We start from the raw sequence: 16,389 nt of genomic DNA on the forward strand, positions 1-16,389 counted from the left end.
CTGTTTATTACAACAGGTGTTAAAACTTGTTAAGAATTACTGCCCCAAATGCTAGACAGTGAAGGAGAGAGTAAAACAGGAACACAGGCTTCCTGACTTTCAAATCAGGGATATATCCCTTAGATAATAAACCTCTAAAGTTTCTGAAATTATTCTTTACTTTATCCAAATCATGTAGTGATGATCATTTTAAACAAGTAAATTGTTGCCAGAGAATTGAATACAATACAGCCTGCAAACTATCATTTTGAAAAGCACTTTTGGAATTTTAATTGCAATATTAGCTTCAATAAATTTATTTGAATTTTTGTCAAAGTTTTAAAAATGAACATTTCAACAATTTTAGGTATGTGATGTTTTACAGTTGGGATAGAACACAAAGATCAACTGATCTAACTCCCTCATTTAAGAGAGATTAAAACTGAGCCCAGGAGTAAAGGTCTCAAGTATTGTAGCTTATATTTATTTGTAGTGGAGCCAGGATGGGAATCTAAGTCCTCCAAAGTTAGTTCAGTGCCCTCTCCTCTCTGACATAAATCAAACCTGATTTTCGTGAAGAATATATGACTTGTTCTCATAAAACTAATTTATACAAAGGCATAGAGTCCTTTAAGTGGATAAAAGCCCACACAATTCTTAACACTTCATTATTATTTGTTAATTGGGATAAAATATCTATCAATTCACCTTTACCTTGGAATCGTTTCTCTTAAGGGAACTCAGGAAATTAAGAGCGAAAAACCTTTTTATTGAGAAAGCGATAAAGGAGCTTGAACAACTAAACAAAAGTGCATATTATGTGCCCCTTAGTAGGCCATGACATAATTCTGTTAAAATTTGAAAGAACTGAGAGAAAGTAAAGGAGCACACGGAGAAGTGGACAGCTAAGTTATCTACAGCTAAACAATTAGCAAATCTATCACCTGAAGCGCTGTGGAAAATAGCAAATGTACCTAATAAACTCATAAAACGGGCAAAATTAGATGTCTAGAAAGAGTAAAAAAAATTAAATTGACTTCTTTAAATGCTTCTGATAATATGTGACAAGATAGAGATGAACTAAAGAAGGAATTGTTCAGCTTTAGAAGAGAATGTAGACAAAATAGAGTGCCGAGGACAGCCCTTCCAGGCAAGGAAAGATTCAAAGGTAAACAATGGCTTCAGAGCGAGGAATAAAAGCAGGACAGTAAAAGGCAGTCTCCGGGTAAAGACGTAAAGGATGTAACCGTATGATCCTTTCTTTAGATCTCAGAAAGATTTCAGAGCATTCCTAAGCCTCCTTGCTAGGCCACCCATAACAGCCTCACAGGTGGCCCAAGGTAGATAAGCACTTCTCTTGGAAAGAAATGAGGGTGTGGCTTTTGTTTAATAGAGTGAACGTCCAATAAGAATCACAAGCAACCTGACAGAAAGAGAGAGAATTTGTACTTTTAGAAGCACCATGAGCTTAGACTAAAAGAGACAGAAACAGTTCAGAATTAGAATTCTTGGTACCCTCAACCTTGTGCACACAGGAAGCACACTAAGAAAGCTACTCAGCTACAAACATGGACCATTTATTTTAAGGAGGATAGGGTGACTCAGAAGGCTGAACTAAGATACCAGAGGACCAACTGGTGACCCAGGGAATAGGAGTGGGCTCTAACCAAGGACCTGGAAGCATATGCCCGGTTGAATCTTAGAATTACTGTGAAGTATTCCTATTCTTGAATAGAACTGTCAGTTAAGGCTATCGTATGCCTATCTAAATATTGTATGCTAGATGGGAGGAGGGCAGATAACTTGTCTCTTTATTTCACAGGTCTTCTGGTTAAGAGGAAGAAAATTCGAGGAACTGTACCCGAAGAGTCTCTTCTGTACCTAGACCTAACTAAGATGACAGAGTCCTGGATGTTCATACATTGCCATAAGGGGATAAGATTTTGGTGGTCTCGGAAGGGAGTGAACGTATTTTTTCATGAGAGAAGAATGAAAATATTATCCATCCAGAGGACTGACTGTGGTAGATTAAGGATGGCTGCAAATCCTTCACTCTTCTTTCATTAAGAGCTTCCTTTTTCTATCCCTTTGAACTTGGTCTGGCTTTGACCAATGAAATATCCTAGAAGTGATGTAGACCCAATATTATATACTGGCCTGGGCCTAGACTTCAAGAGGACTGATGCTTCTACTATGGTCTCTTATAAACTTGAGCTGCTACATAAGACATCTAACTAGACTAGAAATCTGCCAGGCTAGCTACATGGAGTGGCTCTGGAAAAGAGGGGAGAGGAGAATGGGAACCAGCTGACAGCCAGTAGTTCCAGATGAGCCATCCCAGTCACTCCAGCTAATTCAGCTGATATAATGGAGAAGAAAAAAGCCCTGCTGTCCCCTGTCTGAATTCCAGCACCTTAGAATTTTAAAACAAAATAATGATAAACCGTTAGTTTCAGCCACTAAGTATCGAGGTAGGTTGTTATGCAACAACAGATAACCAGACCACACATATATGAATTAATAATGTTCAGAAGAAGAAGAAGATGTCTGCAAAGAACACACAATGTTCACTGAAGGTGAGAAATACTTCATAAGATATTATTTTCTACTCCCTATCATTGCCAAACTCATTTATTGGAGTGCAATGAACATGATTCATGAGAAAATATGTCTTGTCAACAATTTGATGAAATATAATTATTAATTTTAAAAAGAATTTTTAAAATGAAAGCCACATCAAATGAACTTATTCCATCAGATAGTATATTGGGTCAGTTAATGAGGAAGCAGTAAATTCTAATAATCTGGGTTATATTCAATTACATAATTTGGAATCACAGATCGTGACACATATGACTCATTTGATTATTTTTTTTTTCAGGACAGAAAAGGGGACCCCTTTGGGGTTTCTGATTACACTTCACATCCGGCAAGTGGTTCTTAATCTCTCTTTGCCTGTTAGTATTATTGAATCACCCTATCCATGAATCGTTTTGATACTTTGTTTTTTGTTTTTGTCTCAAGTAGACAAATGTTTTTAACCTATATGAATCAATGTATTTCAAGTCACATAATTATATCTATATGTATGTATATACTTTTATTTGTAATTACAACTGAGTGTTTAGATATACATTGGAAAAGTCGCAAAAGGATATGTTATGGTCATGAACATTCATTTAAATAAAAGATTGGTATGGAATTGTTTCCCAGGTGGTCTCAGCTCTGGAGACAGGCGGGACTGTGCTGAACTTTCTGTTTTTTCTAAGCGTCACACGCGGAAGGTAACTGACATAAAGAGAAGGAGCCTCAAGCAGAACAAACCAAGGAAACCGTTGCAGTCGTCCAGGCCATGCTCGAAGCCTTCCCTGACTGCCTCTTTCTCAGCACTCAGTTCGCGGGGCCCAGGCTGAGCTCTCAAAAACCATGAGTTACTGTCGCCCTTCTCCCTTTGTGGAAGGCATGAGCTCCCTTAAGGTGGACAACGTGAACTATCGCATCTCACCCAACACCCTGTGGCATGTTTTTGAGAAGTATGGGCACATTGGCGACGTGTACATCCCGCGGCACTGCTTCACTAGAGTCGCGTGGCTTTGCCTTTGTCCGCTTCTACAACAAGCACCATGCCAAGGATGCCATGAACGCCCTAGACGAGATCAAGCTGGATGGCCGCAAAGTGCGGGTGCAGATGGCACACTACGGTCACCCTCCGGTTCCCCACGGTGGCCGCTACTGAGGAACAACCCCTCGCAGGTACCAACGCCGTAATCGCAGCATAAGGCATCAATGCCGTTCCAATAATAAGAACCGATTCCGATCTCAGGGCAGATCTCCCTTTAGCTTTTGCTCTTACGGTAGATGTCCATCAACCTTTGGCTCCAGATCTACTCCAAGATCTGACTCCTCCTCCGTGCCCGGCTCTCCCTCACCAACCAAACCAGTCTACCTCCAGAAGCCTTCCACCAGAAAGTAAGTCCAAGTCCAGACGGCAATCCAGTAATGCCTCCAAGGATTCTGAAGAGGAAGGAGGGATGCCCTATTAGGATAATAAGTCATTCGCAAGCAACCTAACTGAGGCCTGCGGGGAGGGGAGGGGAGCAACATACTCAGTTGATCAAAGACTCCTCAGAACAGAACATCAGCTATTAAAAAGGTTCTTCTTTAACATGTTGTCTAACTTTTTACTTGTTTTAAGTTTTGCCTCAAGTGGTAACCTTCATTTTATATGGCATTTCATTGCTGTTATCAAATATCTTGTAAGTTAGTGAGGTGAACAACTTCCAATTATTATTGGTTTGGATATTTGAGGTAAAATTTCATTTTCTGTATATACTGCTGACTTTTTGTTTGAAAGTAAACACATTGTTAATCTAATTTGTGGCCTCCTGACTTAAGAAACTGTGTGCAGCCTTTTCTTTCTGAGTAGTCAAAAACTGTCTAGTGACTGACTCATCATTGCCATCATTCTTTTAAAAGTAAAGACCTGTGAAAGTTGTTGGAAATTTATTTACATGTGCCCTTTACATTCCGATCTAAATAGTAATCTGGACCTGCATTTGTATAAAGACATTTCGGGTGAAAAGAATTTATTTTTTAAAGAATTATTTATCAAACACAGTTCTAATCTTTTACGTATTTTTGTGCACTAGACACAGTTGTACAGCATTGAGCACTGCTGGTTAGCTGTTAAGGTGATGTTTTGTAGTGCAGAATGCTTTGCTCATTCATGCTTTCTCCTGATTGCTTCTATTTAAGGATGAGGTGCTGTGCAGAAACAAATGGCTATCCAGTTTATTAGAAAGTCTGACAATTGTACTTCCAGTGACCCAGGCTTTGAATATATATAATAGAGCATACAGGGAGCACATCTAGCAGATGATCAATACACTTTTATTTTTTCTTCTCATCCCCATAGTGGTAAATCTGATCATCTCCATTTATAAACTTAAATATGAAAAGTATTAAGAAGCAAATGATTTGTAACCTTTTAAGTACTAATAACATGCTGTATCTTTTCGCTTCTGCATGTACTGTACTATAGCCACTTTCTGAAATTTGACTAAAACATTTTTCTGGTCTTTTAAAAAATTCAAAATTAAATTTGTGATTAGATTCTCAATCATTAAATTGTGAAACAGAAAGATATTGACGTCATCCATCTCAAGTGTCTTATAAACAAAAATATCAAGACAACTGAGTACCACCCTTCAGAGATCCAAGATGTAAATATTTTAATTTAGCAAGCTAAAGTCGAAGCCCCATACATCTACTACTACCTCAAGGCTTTGACCCCCGAGCTTATCAGGACCTTACCCTGGCTCTGCTCTGAATCTTCTTGAATTGCCTTCTATGGCCCAGGTCTTCATTTCAGCTTATTGGCTTTGAATTAACGTTCTGGAAGACAGTTATTACTAGCTTGACTTTGGGATTTGGACCTGCTCTGATTGCCTTGCTTCTCTCTTTTAGCTCAGCATTGCTGGTACTAACTCTAACCACACTAAATCTTTCATCTTTACTTCATGGTTGCCAATCCAGCACTCTGGTTCAGTCATTATTTCCAAATCCCACTGCCCAATTCTCTTTGTCTGAGCAATTGACTAAATCAAACTTTGAAAAGTAGATTCAACTTTTTCATACTAGATTTTAAGAAACTGGAGTCTAGAGAGACTAAATGGTTGGACTTCAACTTGGGTCTCTAAATTTTCAACCCATTCCTCTTTCCCGTATACTGAATTACCTCAGTATATTGCCTTTAAATATTGAATTGAAATGATGTTTGGGAACATCAATTAGGACATTTGGGAGCAAATATTAAAAATAAGACTTTAAAGCAGACAATACCTGTAATGTTGTAGGAACTCTATTTTTGAGATGAAGTATATTCACATTGCAGAGGAAATTTCAAACCCTAAATGAAATAAATCTATTACTAGTATTCAGAAACTACACTTAAGCCAATGGCTATTAACCTAATCAACCATCTATTTAAACTTTTTAAACACACCACACATAAACGTGCACAAGCACACACAAGCACACACCTACTCACACTAATGAAGACTTTGCTAAACTTAGGTATCCTAAAAACCCCACCAGGGAGCCAGTTGGTCACATAACATTATCTCACTCTGTATTAAGGTATCAGTGAATGACATTTTAGTTCCCACCGGGACCATTTTGTTTCTTAATATAAACCAAATGTTCAGTGATACTTTACTTCAGGATATTTTCTCTTCCTTTGAGAATGAAAGAGTATTATTGGGCCAAGGTATCAGAATACATTGTATAACATATGAAACACACACAAAAATAGGGACATTTTGAAAAGACCTCACAGTACAAAGAAGTAGGAAATTTATCTAAGAGAATTAACATTATATGCCATAACCACATTTAATTCATAATCAAATGAAAATGATTGTTCATTTTTTCAACTTAGTTATACACGATTTCAGTACCTAATAAATACTTATTAAACAAAGAAATGATTGACAGAAAAAATCTGTTTTCTTATTTTTTTCATAAAAGACTAAATTCAATTAAACTTAAATCATATAAACATGTTAACTTCATAGAATGGACACTAGCAAATAACTTGTATGTGGAAAATTTGTTAAAAAGTCCTTTTTGACATCTGATTAGATGACTCATCCTATCACTCTCCTGTTGCAACTATTAGTTTTCTCAGGGATCTGCTCTGTCTCCTTCTTTGCTTTCCTCTGTCCCTTTATGGTGATTTTCCTCATTCTCATGTACACAAAATAGCCACAAGCATCTTTAGGTTTACATCCTACTGGCTTAGCAACCACAGTGGAAAATAATTTCTCATTTTCAGTAGCTCCGGCTACCATCTCAGATTTAACCCTTAATTACGTTTTTGGTCACATGCCCATTCTTAAAACAATTACCATAACTAGCAATTTGAGATCTGCTGATTGGATATGGCTATGTCACGTGTCCTTTCCTTTAGCCGTGGCAGTGAATTCAGCTACGCCTAAACCAACTGGACTAAGATTGGAGAGTGGGTTTCCCCCCTCCCCCGGAAAATCAGGGTGCTGTTACCATAAGTATGTTAAAAGGACACAAAGCAGGCAAAAACAAAATCTCCCGCTTGTTCTCAAAAAATAACAAATCATCTTAATGAATTTCCTATTTCTCACAGGAAAAAAAATTCAAAACTCAATTTAGAATCTGCGTCAATTATTCTTTCTGGGATTAATTTCACAACATTTCCACCCCAACCCCAAAATTGCAGCCACAGTTGCCCAAACAAGCCAAGGTCTTTCAAGTCTATTCCTTCTGTCTGACATAGTCTCTCTTTACCAACACATACCCAACTGCCACTTTCTATCTGTAGAAACTCATAATTATATTTAAAGGTTCAGATTTAAATGTAACATCTCTGTGAAACATTTCCCAACTCCCATTATATAGCTGTCACACAGTTCTCTGGACTTAAACAATATTACATAGATAAATCTATTACAGCATATAATATTGTATTTTGATAGTTTCTATGTGATGTTGCCCTCATTTGGAGTGTGAATTACTTGCGAGTACAGACTGTTGCAACATTTGACATATCTCTAGTGGCTAGGACAGTTACTGACTCCATTTATGTTGGATGGATTAATTATTAAATAAGTCAAATTGAATAATGTCTCAAATTCGGTAACCAAGTCTTATCTTTACATGAATAACTTGAATGAAGAATTCTCAAACAAGTGTTAAGTGGGGCTGGTAATATTAATGAATCCAGAAACTCTTAGAGGTCTCCTTTAGATAGCATTGCAAATGAACACTATTTTCACCAAACCACCTTGGCTGCACCAACATACACGGAACAAAATCAGCAATCAGCACTCATTACAGTAGGCAAAATAACTATTACAGATCTGTTTTAAAAGTTCCGTGATATCCTGGCTAGCTTTAAGTAATATTTATAATATTCATGAGAAAGGAGGACAAAAATGAAGCTGGAGGCATTTGTGAGAATTCCTTAAGGAAGTATCTGGATGAGCAGAAAACCCACCAAAGTTGGTGTTTTTTGTTTGTTGACCAGAAGCTTGAGGGATTGGCTAATGCAAGATGAAGCCGTCAAGAATTAAAAGGGAGAAGACCCAACTGAAGAGATTCAGCTTCCACTCTGGTGAAACTACCAAAAATGGTGGGTTTTCTTAGTGGCTATAATTTGAGGAATTCATGAGGAAAAAGACAGAGGTCTCTGGGCACCTGAAAATGAAAATCTATACATTTAACTAGGATGACTTGGCATGGCATTTTGAAGAAGGCAGTTTTAATGTAACCAGCTGCATATGGGTTCTGTAATTTAACATACAAATAACTAGAGCATATCAGAGGCTGAAAGGCCTCCTGAAAGGCTTGAGAATAGGCTCATGTGGGTGAAAAGAGGTGAAGGCCAGTGCTTGGTACACAGTGAGTCCTCAGTATTTGCGGGTTTTGAATGAAATGAAACCTAACCTGAATCCAGTCGCTGCTTGGTAACAAAAGGGAAGATAATGGATGCCTAGGAAACGACGCGCGGCAAGCGCGAGGATAGAAGCAGCTCCCAGCAACGACTCACCAGAAGCAGCTGAACTGCTTCAGCTGCCGTAGGAGAGGCACGGGGAGGAGAGAGGATCCTATGCGGAGGCGGATCCGACTCGGTCGGATCCGACTCAGTCGGATCCTGACACTCCAACGGCAGCAGAAAGTGGAGAGAGGTAAAATCCAGTTAAGATAGTTCAATACTATATCTTAAAAGTCACGTAATTTTCCATTTGTTCATCCAGGTGGAAAACTCGGATTCCGACGACGGAGGTGGAACTGCTGCCCAGAGCGGAACTGAGATGGATCGATTGGCTCATGAAGATGATTTCTATCGATTTGTAAATAACCTGAGTGAAGAAGACTACAAACTTATGAGAGATAACAATTTACTAGGCAGTCCAGGAGAAAGCACAGAAGAAGAGTTGCTGAGAAGACTCCAACTAATTAAAGAAAACTCGCCACAAACCTCACATGACAATACAGGTACATTTTGCTTTTGGGAGAAATAGAATGGGATGGATGAGGAACTTCATAAGAGTAAATGTCAGCCAAAGATTATACAGAAGTAGCACAAATTAACTTGGTGTTAAGCAACTTCTCATAAAAAAGAACTGGCATTACTTGATTTTTGGTGAGAATGTCAAGTTATTTTTTTCCCCATTCACATTTGGGTTGTTTTAATTGGGAAACAGTGTGAAATAGCCTATTGATATTTTTCTTGGTTTTCCACCTCACTTGAAAGTTCCTCCTATGTCTTGAATTATTTCTTCTATATAGACATGTGACTTTATCACCAGCGACAAGAAATATTTCATACTCTTTTAAACAAGTGGTTCTCAACTGAGGGCAGTTTTGCTTTCCACGCCTCCTCCCCTCCGTCAAGGGACAGCTGATGATGTCTGGAGATATTTTTGGTTGTCACAGGTGGAGGATGAGTGTTACTGGCATCTGGTAGGCAGAGGCCAGGGATGCTGCCAAACATCCCACAATGCACAGGATAACTCCCCAAAACAAAGAATTATCCAGGGCCAAAATGTCAATAGTGTTAAAGCTGAGAAACCCTCCTCTAACTTCAGGTCTGGTGCTTCTCTCCTAGTGTGAAGTAGAGAATTTTACTATCTAATGAAGATAACCGTAAATGTATAATAATAATCTATATATATTTATGTATATAGTAAATATATATTATAGCAAATATATATATTATATATATAGTAAAAACTATAGTGGTTTAGTTCTTGAATATGGCCTTATATGTACTATGCTAGGTTCAGTCTATTCATTTGATCTGACCTTCAATTTCATGTCAATTCAAAATCTTGGTAACACTAAGTATTCAAATACTTTTAAACCTATAAACCTTGTTTATATTTGGACAATGTCTACAATAGTCATATTTCAAAACAACTTTATGTATTATCAAAAGCACTTAAGAGCCTAGAAGAAGTAATGTTGTAGACTAATGAGAATTAGACAATAATGTAAATTGAACTAAAATACTAGCACTGTATCTTAATTGTTTAATTGCATTGGTGTTTTGACAGTGGAAAATGTCTTAAAAATTGTTGTTGACTGAAAAAATGTCTCAACATCCCTCCCACAGTGGCATACAAGGCTGTGTATGTGATAAAATATTGAAAATAGACTTTCTCCAGGTTCCCTTTTTAAAAAAACAATTCTCTAAATTTATCCAGGATTAGCTCACTCTTTTCAGATGGAATTGAAACTTGCCTGTCTTTACTTGTAAATCTAGACAGTGTATTTTATAAAATATCAACTCTATAAACATGAAATCTGTTTATAAGATCTTAGTATTTAAGTTCTCATTTTTTTGTTTTTGAAACAAAGTTTCAATTGCTATTTCATGATGGTTCTAATTTCGGTAGTTCCTTTCCGCCTCCTCCCCACCTTTTTGTTAACAGGTGGAGAAGACTCTTTGGATAACGTGTCTAATGGTGACTATGTAAAAGACTGGCTCAACTCTTTCGAACCAACTGAAAATATGACAAGTGGGCAAAGAGAAAGCCAATCTTGGAGAGAAGTTAGCCAGATTCACCCAAAAAATGACGATTTCAGATTCAGTTCAGAAATGAATTTTAACCTTAATAATGAGAGCCCAAATCCAGAGAATGACTATGCACCATCTACAAGGCTTCCCAGAGGAGAGGAAAACAGCCAAAGGCAAGTGGAAAATCCAAGATCTGAATCAACACGTAGAAGACCATCCAGATCAGAACGAAGTACAACTGAAGCATTAATGGAAGTCCCACCTACCAGAGGTCAGCGAAGAGCAAGAAGCAGGAGCCCAGACGGTTTGAGAACCAGAGCAAGAACTGAAAGCTGGTCACCTCTAAAATCACCTCCACAATATGAAATTTTCCAGAGATTTTGTCATAGAACACCATCTCAGACTTTTGAGCCACCTCTGGTAAATGAGACTCAGAGATTTTCTAGAACTCAGCACCGAGAAACATTGAGACAGCAAATAACTGGACTTGAGTTGCAAAATAGAGGTCTTTTTGCAACTTCTGGAACTAGGAATGCTATTCAAGGAGAACGTTCCCCAGACACAACAAGCATGAATGGTGAATCTTGGGAACTGAGACAGATAAATCCAACCATACCCTTCGAGCTTGAAGTAGGACACGTTCATCCAGGAGCGTACTCTCACAGAGACAGCACAGCTAGTAGAACTCAGTTAACATCTGAGACACCAAACAATACTATCACTTTAGAAAGTGAACATGGAGGACTTGGGTGTATGTCTTCACATTGTGAGCAGGCAGATGCGAGAGCTTATGTCAGTCCCGTCAGAATTCCCGTTCATAGAATTTCAAATACTGGCTTAAATGATACAATACCTGTTGCAGTGCAGAGCACACTAAGTCAGACAACGACAGGATTTAGTGACTCAAGTAACCTTACGGACAGTTACAGTGATTTAGAGCCTAGTGTCTCACCACCAAGTCAAAACATGGAAAGGGCAGATTCGCTGATTGGAACAGATGATTCTGCTGCTACTGGCAGTTCTGGTTCTAACCCATACCCTTGCTGTGATCCCCACTCTACTTCCACACTGACGGCTTCTCCAAGTTGTGCTTACATTTCTAGTTCTAGTTGTGTATCTATTTGCAGTTCCTGTGACGAAAATTCAGAAATTAGCTCACTGCTGTTTGAAGGCAGTGATATAGGAAGTTTATCATCAGATTCGCCATCAGAGACCAGGCAGGAGAGTAGACAAATGACCCCTATAACATTTGATGAAAGTGGCTCTTGGTCCTCCCTTAATGAGGACCGGTTTTTCCTCTTAAATGAAGATGATTACCAATCTACAGGACTCACCGTAGCACAGACTGACAACTTGGCGTTAAGATCTGTTTCTGAAAACAATCCATCAAAATCCTGTAGCATTTGTATCACAGAGTACACAGAAGATAGTGAACTATGCATCCTACCTTGCTCCCATGAATATCATGTCCACTGTATCACTCGCTGGCTGGCTGAGAACTCGACCTGTCCTATTTGTCGCAGGGAAGTAGAAGATTCTGGAGAGGGAGAAAATTCTAATTGAGATCTGAATTCTCAGCTATATAATCTGCTATAGAGATGGACAAACAGTTGTCTGCCACCTGCCATGTGTCCACTTTTGGAGTGATGCTTAAATATAAGAATCTGAATCTCATCTAAATCTGAATCTAAATGTAATAACCTGAACTGAATCAATGGTTCCTGAAGGAACTATTGGACTTCCCCCAATTTCGGATCCAGAATAAAAAGAAATATTAGAAAACCAAACAATATTGTCCTATTTGACAGTAGAAATGAATTTCACACCATAGCAGGTCACTAAATTTCAATAGAAACCTAGCAGTACACTAGGTTGGGATGTTCCTGATTCCATGGGGGAAATGTCTTAATGTGATATAATCAATCCAGATGGATTCTAGTAGTCTTACTTAGTCATGTAAATCCCAGACATCTCATAGCCCTGTCCTATCTTGGATATGCTTTCAAAGAAATAGGAACCCAACCAAAATAATTAAGAAGAAATTTAAGAATTAATAGAGTCACTCGAATAAAGACGTCATGTTACATTCGTAGAATGCTCTCTGTAAAAAGTTTGAAAACCTTCTCTTCCTCTCTCTCTCCCCAGCAGTTTACTCCAGCCCCTAATACTACCTTAAAGTTTCTCCTGTTCCCCATTAGCAATGTATCAGTCAGAGTCCTGGCCAAAAACTGATGGCACACTTGAAAAGGGTGATGGAATAGCATTTACTGAAGAGACTGAAGTATGTAAAGAACGAAGGGAAACCGAGAGATGATAAAATACCCTGAGGCCAGCAACTGTGATAAACCAGTATTATCACCACTAGGCTCGAAGGGGCTTAGAGACGTAGTAGTTTCTGCAACCCAGAACGTCCTGTAGTTGTAGTAGAAGACCACATAATGAGCTGTGACCTTAGACAGACAAATGGCAGACACTGCCGATCTAAAGCGCAGAGAGGATCATGGAAATAAATACTCTTACTTTTCTCTCCTCCTGACTTCTAATCTCCTGTCGGTAGTCCACGTTAGCCAAACCCAACCTGACGCAAGAGAGACTGGTTGCTGAAGCTGATACAAGTCAGCCTCCTGGAATCACAGAGCAGGGTAAAGAAGGATGGTGAGTGGATCCGAAGAGCTAATGAGAGATCATCTACCACAAACAACATTCCCAACTCTCTTCAAACCCAGTCTCTGTGTGCTGTCTTGCCTCTTCCTCTTGCCCTCCATTCTGCTCTTTGACGCAGCTCTTTAACAACACTCTCGCTTAATCTTCTTTCCATCTACTTAGATCTTGTATGATAAAGGAGAGAACAAGTAGATTTCATCCTTAGAAGTGATGAGATGACAAATCCTTAGAACTTCATTACCTTTCTCTTAAAACATGTCACACTTTGGTTTACTTTGAATGTAAACAACTAAGGGAAAAAAGGAGGTATAGGTATTTCTTTAATTTAGCTTCATGAGTATATTCAAGTCTTAATTTCTTTTTATATGTAATTTTAGTTCATATAATTAGTTTTTTAAAACGGGTCCTTATTTCTTATAAACGGTTTTATGGTTTATATATGACTCTTAATCCTTGTGTAAATGATCCAAAGTACCCAGCTGCTGCTTGGAGCCTCCCAAGTCCCAATTTGAAAGCTTTAAAGGTAAAACCTGAGTTCAAAACCATACCTACCTAATTCAATTCTAAATGTCCCTAGGTATCACCCAAAACCATGACAATTTAAAATCAAATTTTAGGTCACTCTTCCTTTCCAATCCAAACATAGTGAAGGATTTTTCCCCTAATTTAACCTAAAAGTTCTCCTTTTTTTTTTTTTTTTTTGGTACGTTGGCAAGTCTAGTAAATTTTGCTTAAAATTTTCATTCCTGGTTTAGGTGAGAATACGTTGTATTATAACCTAAAACAATAGTCATAAATTTTGTGCAATGTGCAACCTATATAAATGTGGACAGTGTTAAGTATAAACCTGCTCTAAAAATGTAAAGTCAGAATCATCACTGACCTTTATTTTCTCTGTGAATTTCTGGAAGCCACAGTAATTGCACAGAACTATAAAATATAAATGGGGAGTGGTGGTGAAGTCTTTTAATACATCTTTGAGCTAGCCTATTTGTATTTTTCACACAGAAGATGTTTGCATGGCCAGAAATGAAGACTTAGATGAAACCTGTAAAATTCATATTAAATTCTGCAAGTTGTCTGAATATTCTGATTTTTATTATTTCTGACACCAAATCTACTTCATTTAAAATGAGAATAATTTTTTTTTTTGAGGAAGATTAGCCCTGAGCTAACTACTGCCAATCTTCCTCTTTTTCCTGAGGAAGGCTGGCCCTGAGCTAACATCCATGCCCATCTTCCTCTATTTCATACGTGGGACGCCTACCACAGCATGGCTTTTGCTGAGTCCACACCCGGGGTTCCGAACCAGTAAACCCCAGGCCGCCAAGAAGCGGAACGTGCGAACTTAACCGCTGCGCTACCGGGCCGGCCCCTGAGTAGAATAATTTTAACAGTAGTCGGCTTTCTTCCTATCTTAACAGGTTCTGACCTTCCAAAGGATGATAATTGCCTAATTAATGCTTCAGTATATTCACATATGCCTTCTGTGGTAGACAGAATTCTAAGATGACCCCCAATGACTCTTATAGTAGCCCCTCCCCTTGAGTATGTGACCCGTGAATGTGATGGAATATCCTTCCCATTATTAGGTTATGATATATGCCACAGTTGACTGGGAGATTATCCAGAGTGGGCCTGACCTAATCAGGTGAGCCCTTACAAAGCACAGAGAGGACTTCCAGTCCAGATATGATGGTTTATACTCCTCTCTCCCTGCTCCCCCTCTATAAGGCACAGCTATATATCCTGTAAATAACATGAGACAATCAAAGGAGAACCCTGAGAGGTCTAAAGAAGAAGGTGAATTGGCTAGGGACCCTTGGAATGGATGAATAGTTTTGTAGTAGGGCATCCTATGACCACCTCCCAGCAGAAAAAGGTGACTCAGGCCTAGCATTTCTTAACTCCCAACTTAGTAACGGGAAGTGGCTCAAATAGGCTCCCCCTCCACCAGATCAAATGAGAGACCCACTGAAATCACCAGCTGAGCCCTGTAGAAGCTGCAAGGAGGAACAATCAGAAGCCCTGCTGATAAGTAACCAGGGAAAGTACTCTCCTTTCCCACTGGGCCTAAGACCACCCCTGCGTCCCCACCCAGACATACTGGTGGCCAATGATACCAGCAAAAGTAGTCCTACCTGGAAAATGCTCTCCTCTTCAGCTGGGCCTGAAACGCCTCTCCCGTACCCACAAACACCAGGCAACTTGCTGGTACCAGCCACAGAGATCCCATCACAGAAAGCTCTCAAACTGGTAAGCACCTTCCATCTGCTAAAGTCAGGGAAGGTCCTGCCACAAGTGCCTGGCCCAGGAAGCGTCTTCATCCAAGTGGACCAGAGAGTCCCTTCCCCTACCTCGAAGCACCAGGTGTCCTAGCCTGGGAAAGCTTCGTCTGCCCCCTTAAGCAGCACGAGCAGAGAACAATGGTAACCCCACCTGCGCAGGATAAACCAAGCAGACCAAAATAGTACCACAAAGGTTCTGAAAATTAGATGGTCATGGAACCACAGTCCACAAAAGTAGAGGAGAAACCATGTGCCCAACCTCAACAGAGTGAATGCCTGCTAAAAATTTTTTAAAAAAATTTAAATAGGAACCAAAGTATCCTAACATAATAGCCAAAATGTCCCACAGGCAATAAAATATCACTCATCATACCAAGAACCAGATACCTTGAACGAGAAAAGACAAATGATGCCAACCCCAAAATGAAGTAGATGTTAAATTACCTGACAAGGGTTTTTTTTTTTTTTTTTTAAAGATTTTATTTTTTCCTTTTTCTCCCCAAAGCCCCCCGGTACATAGTTGTGTATTCTTCGTTGTGGGTTCCTCTAGTTGTAGCATGTGGGACGCTGCCTCAGCGTGGTCTGACGAGCAGTGCCATGTCCGCGCCCAGGATTCAAACCGACGAAACACTGGGCCGCCTGCAGCGGAGCGCGCGAACTTAACCACTCGGCCACGGGGCCAGCCCCTACCTGACAAGGGTTTTAATGCTGATGTCAGGCCTTTAAGACCTTGAACAGAGAACCCAGTCATCGCATGCCCCATTCTGACCCACGGAACTGTGAGCTAATAAAGGGCTGTAGCTTCAAGCCACTTTGTGCTAATTTCTTATGCAGCAACAGAAAACTAATGCAACTTCTCATCTAGGATCCATCGTGTGCCCAGAAAAACATTCTCAAAAG

General features: G+C 39.3%; 1 protein-coding gene and 1 pseudogene across 1 annotated transcript; both read left to right on the forward strand.

Moving 5' to 3' along the window:
- The first annotated feature begins 3,405 nt into the window (after positions 1 to 3,405).
- LOC124232205 (serine/arginine-rich splicing factor 2-like) lies at positions 3,406 to 4,022 on the forward strand (annotated as a pseudogene).
- Positions 4,023 to 8,623: 4,601 nt separating this feature from the next.
- LOC124232206 (E3 ubiquitin-protein ligase RLIM-like) lies at positions 8,624 to 12,100 on the forward strand. The gene is made up of 3 exons (XM_046649178.1): positions 8,624 to 8,692; positions 8,772 to 9,012; positions 10,452 to 12,100. Exons 1-3 carry the CDS (start codon positions 8,624 to 8,626, stop codon positions 12,098 to 12,100), a joined length of 1,959 nt encoding a protein of 652 aa, XP_046505134.1.
- The last annotated feature ends 4,289 nt before the right edge of the window (positions 12,101 to 16,389 follow it).

This window comes from Equus quagga, unplaced genomic scaffold (genome assembly GCF_021613505.1).
Source record: "Equus quagga isolate Etosha38 unplaced genomic scaffold, UCLA_HA_Equagga_1.0 HiC_scaffold_321_RagTag, whole genome shotgun sequence".
NCBI lineage: Eukaryota > Metazoa > Chordata > Mammalia > Perissodactyla > Equidae > Equus > Equus quagga.

Bases quoted from the DNA above. Each gene is read 5' to 3' on its own strand.
- LOC124232206 (XM_046649178.1), top strand. From the start codon at position 8,624: ATGCGGAGGCGGATCCGACTCGGTCGGATCCGACTCAGTCGGATCCTG. The intron at 8,693-8,771 runs GTGGAGAGAGGT...TTGTTCATCCAG, and splicing joins CACTCCAACGGCAGCAGAAA to GTGGAAAACTCGGATTCCGA. The intron at 9,013-10,451 runs GTACATTTTGCT...TTTTGTTAACAG, and splicing joins AACCTCACATGACAATACAG to GTGGAGAAGACTCTTTGGAT.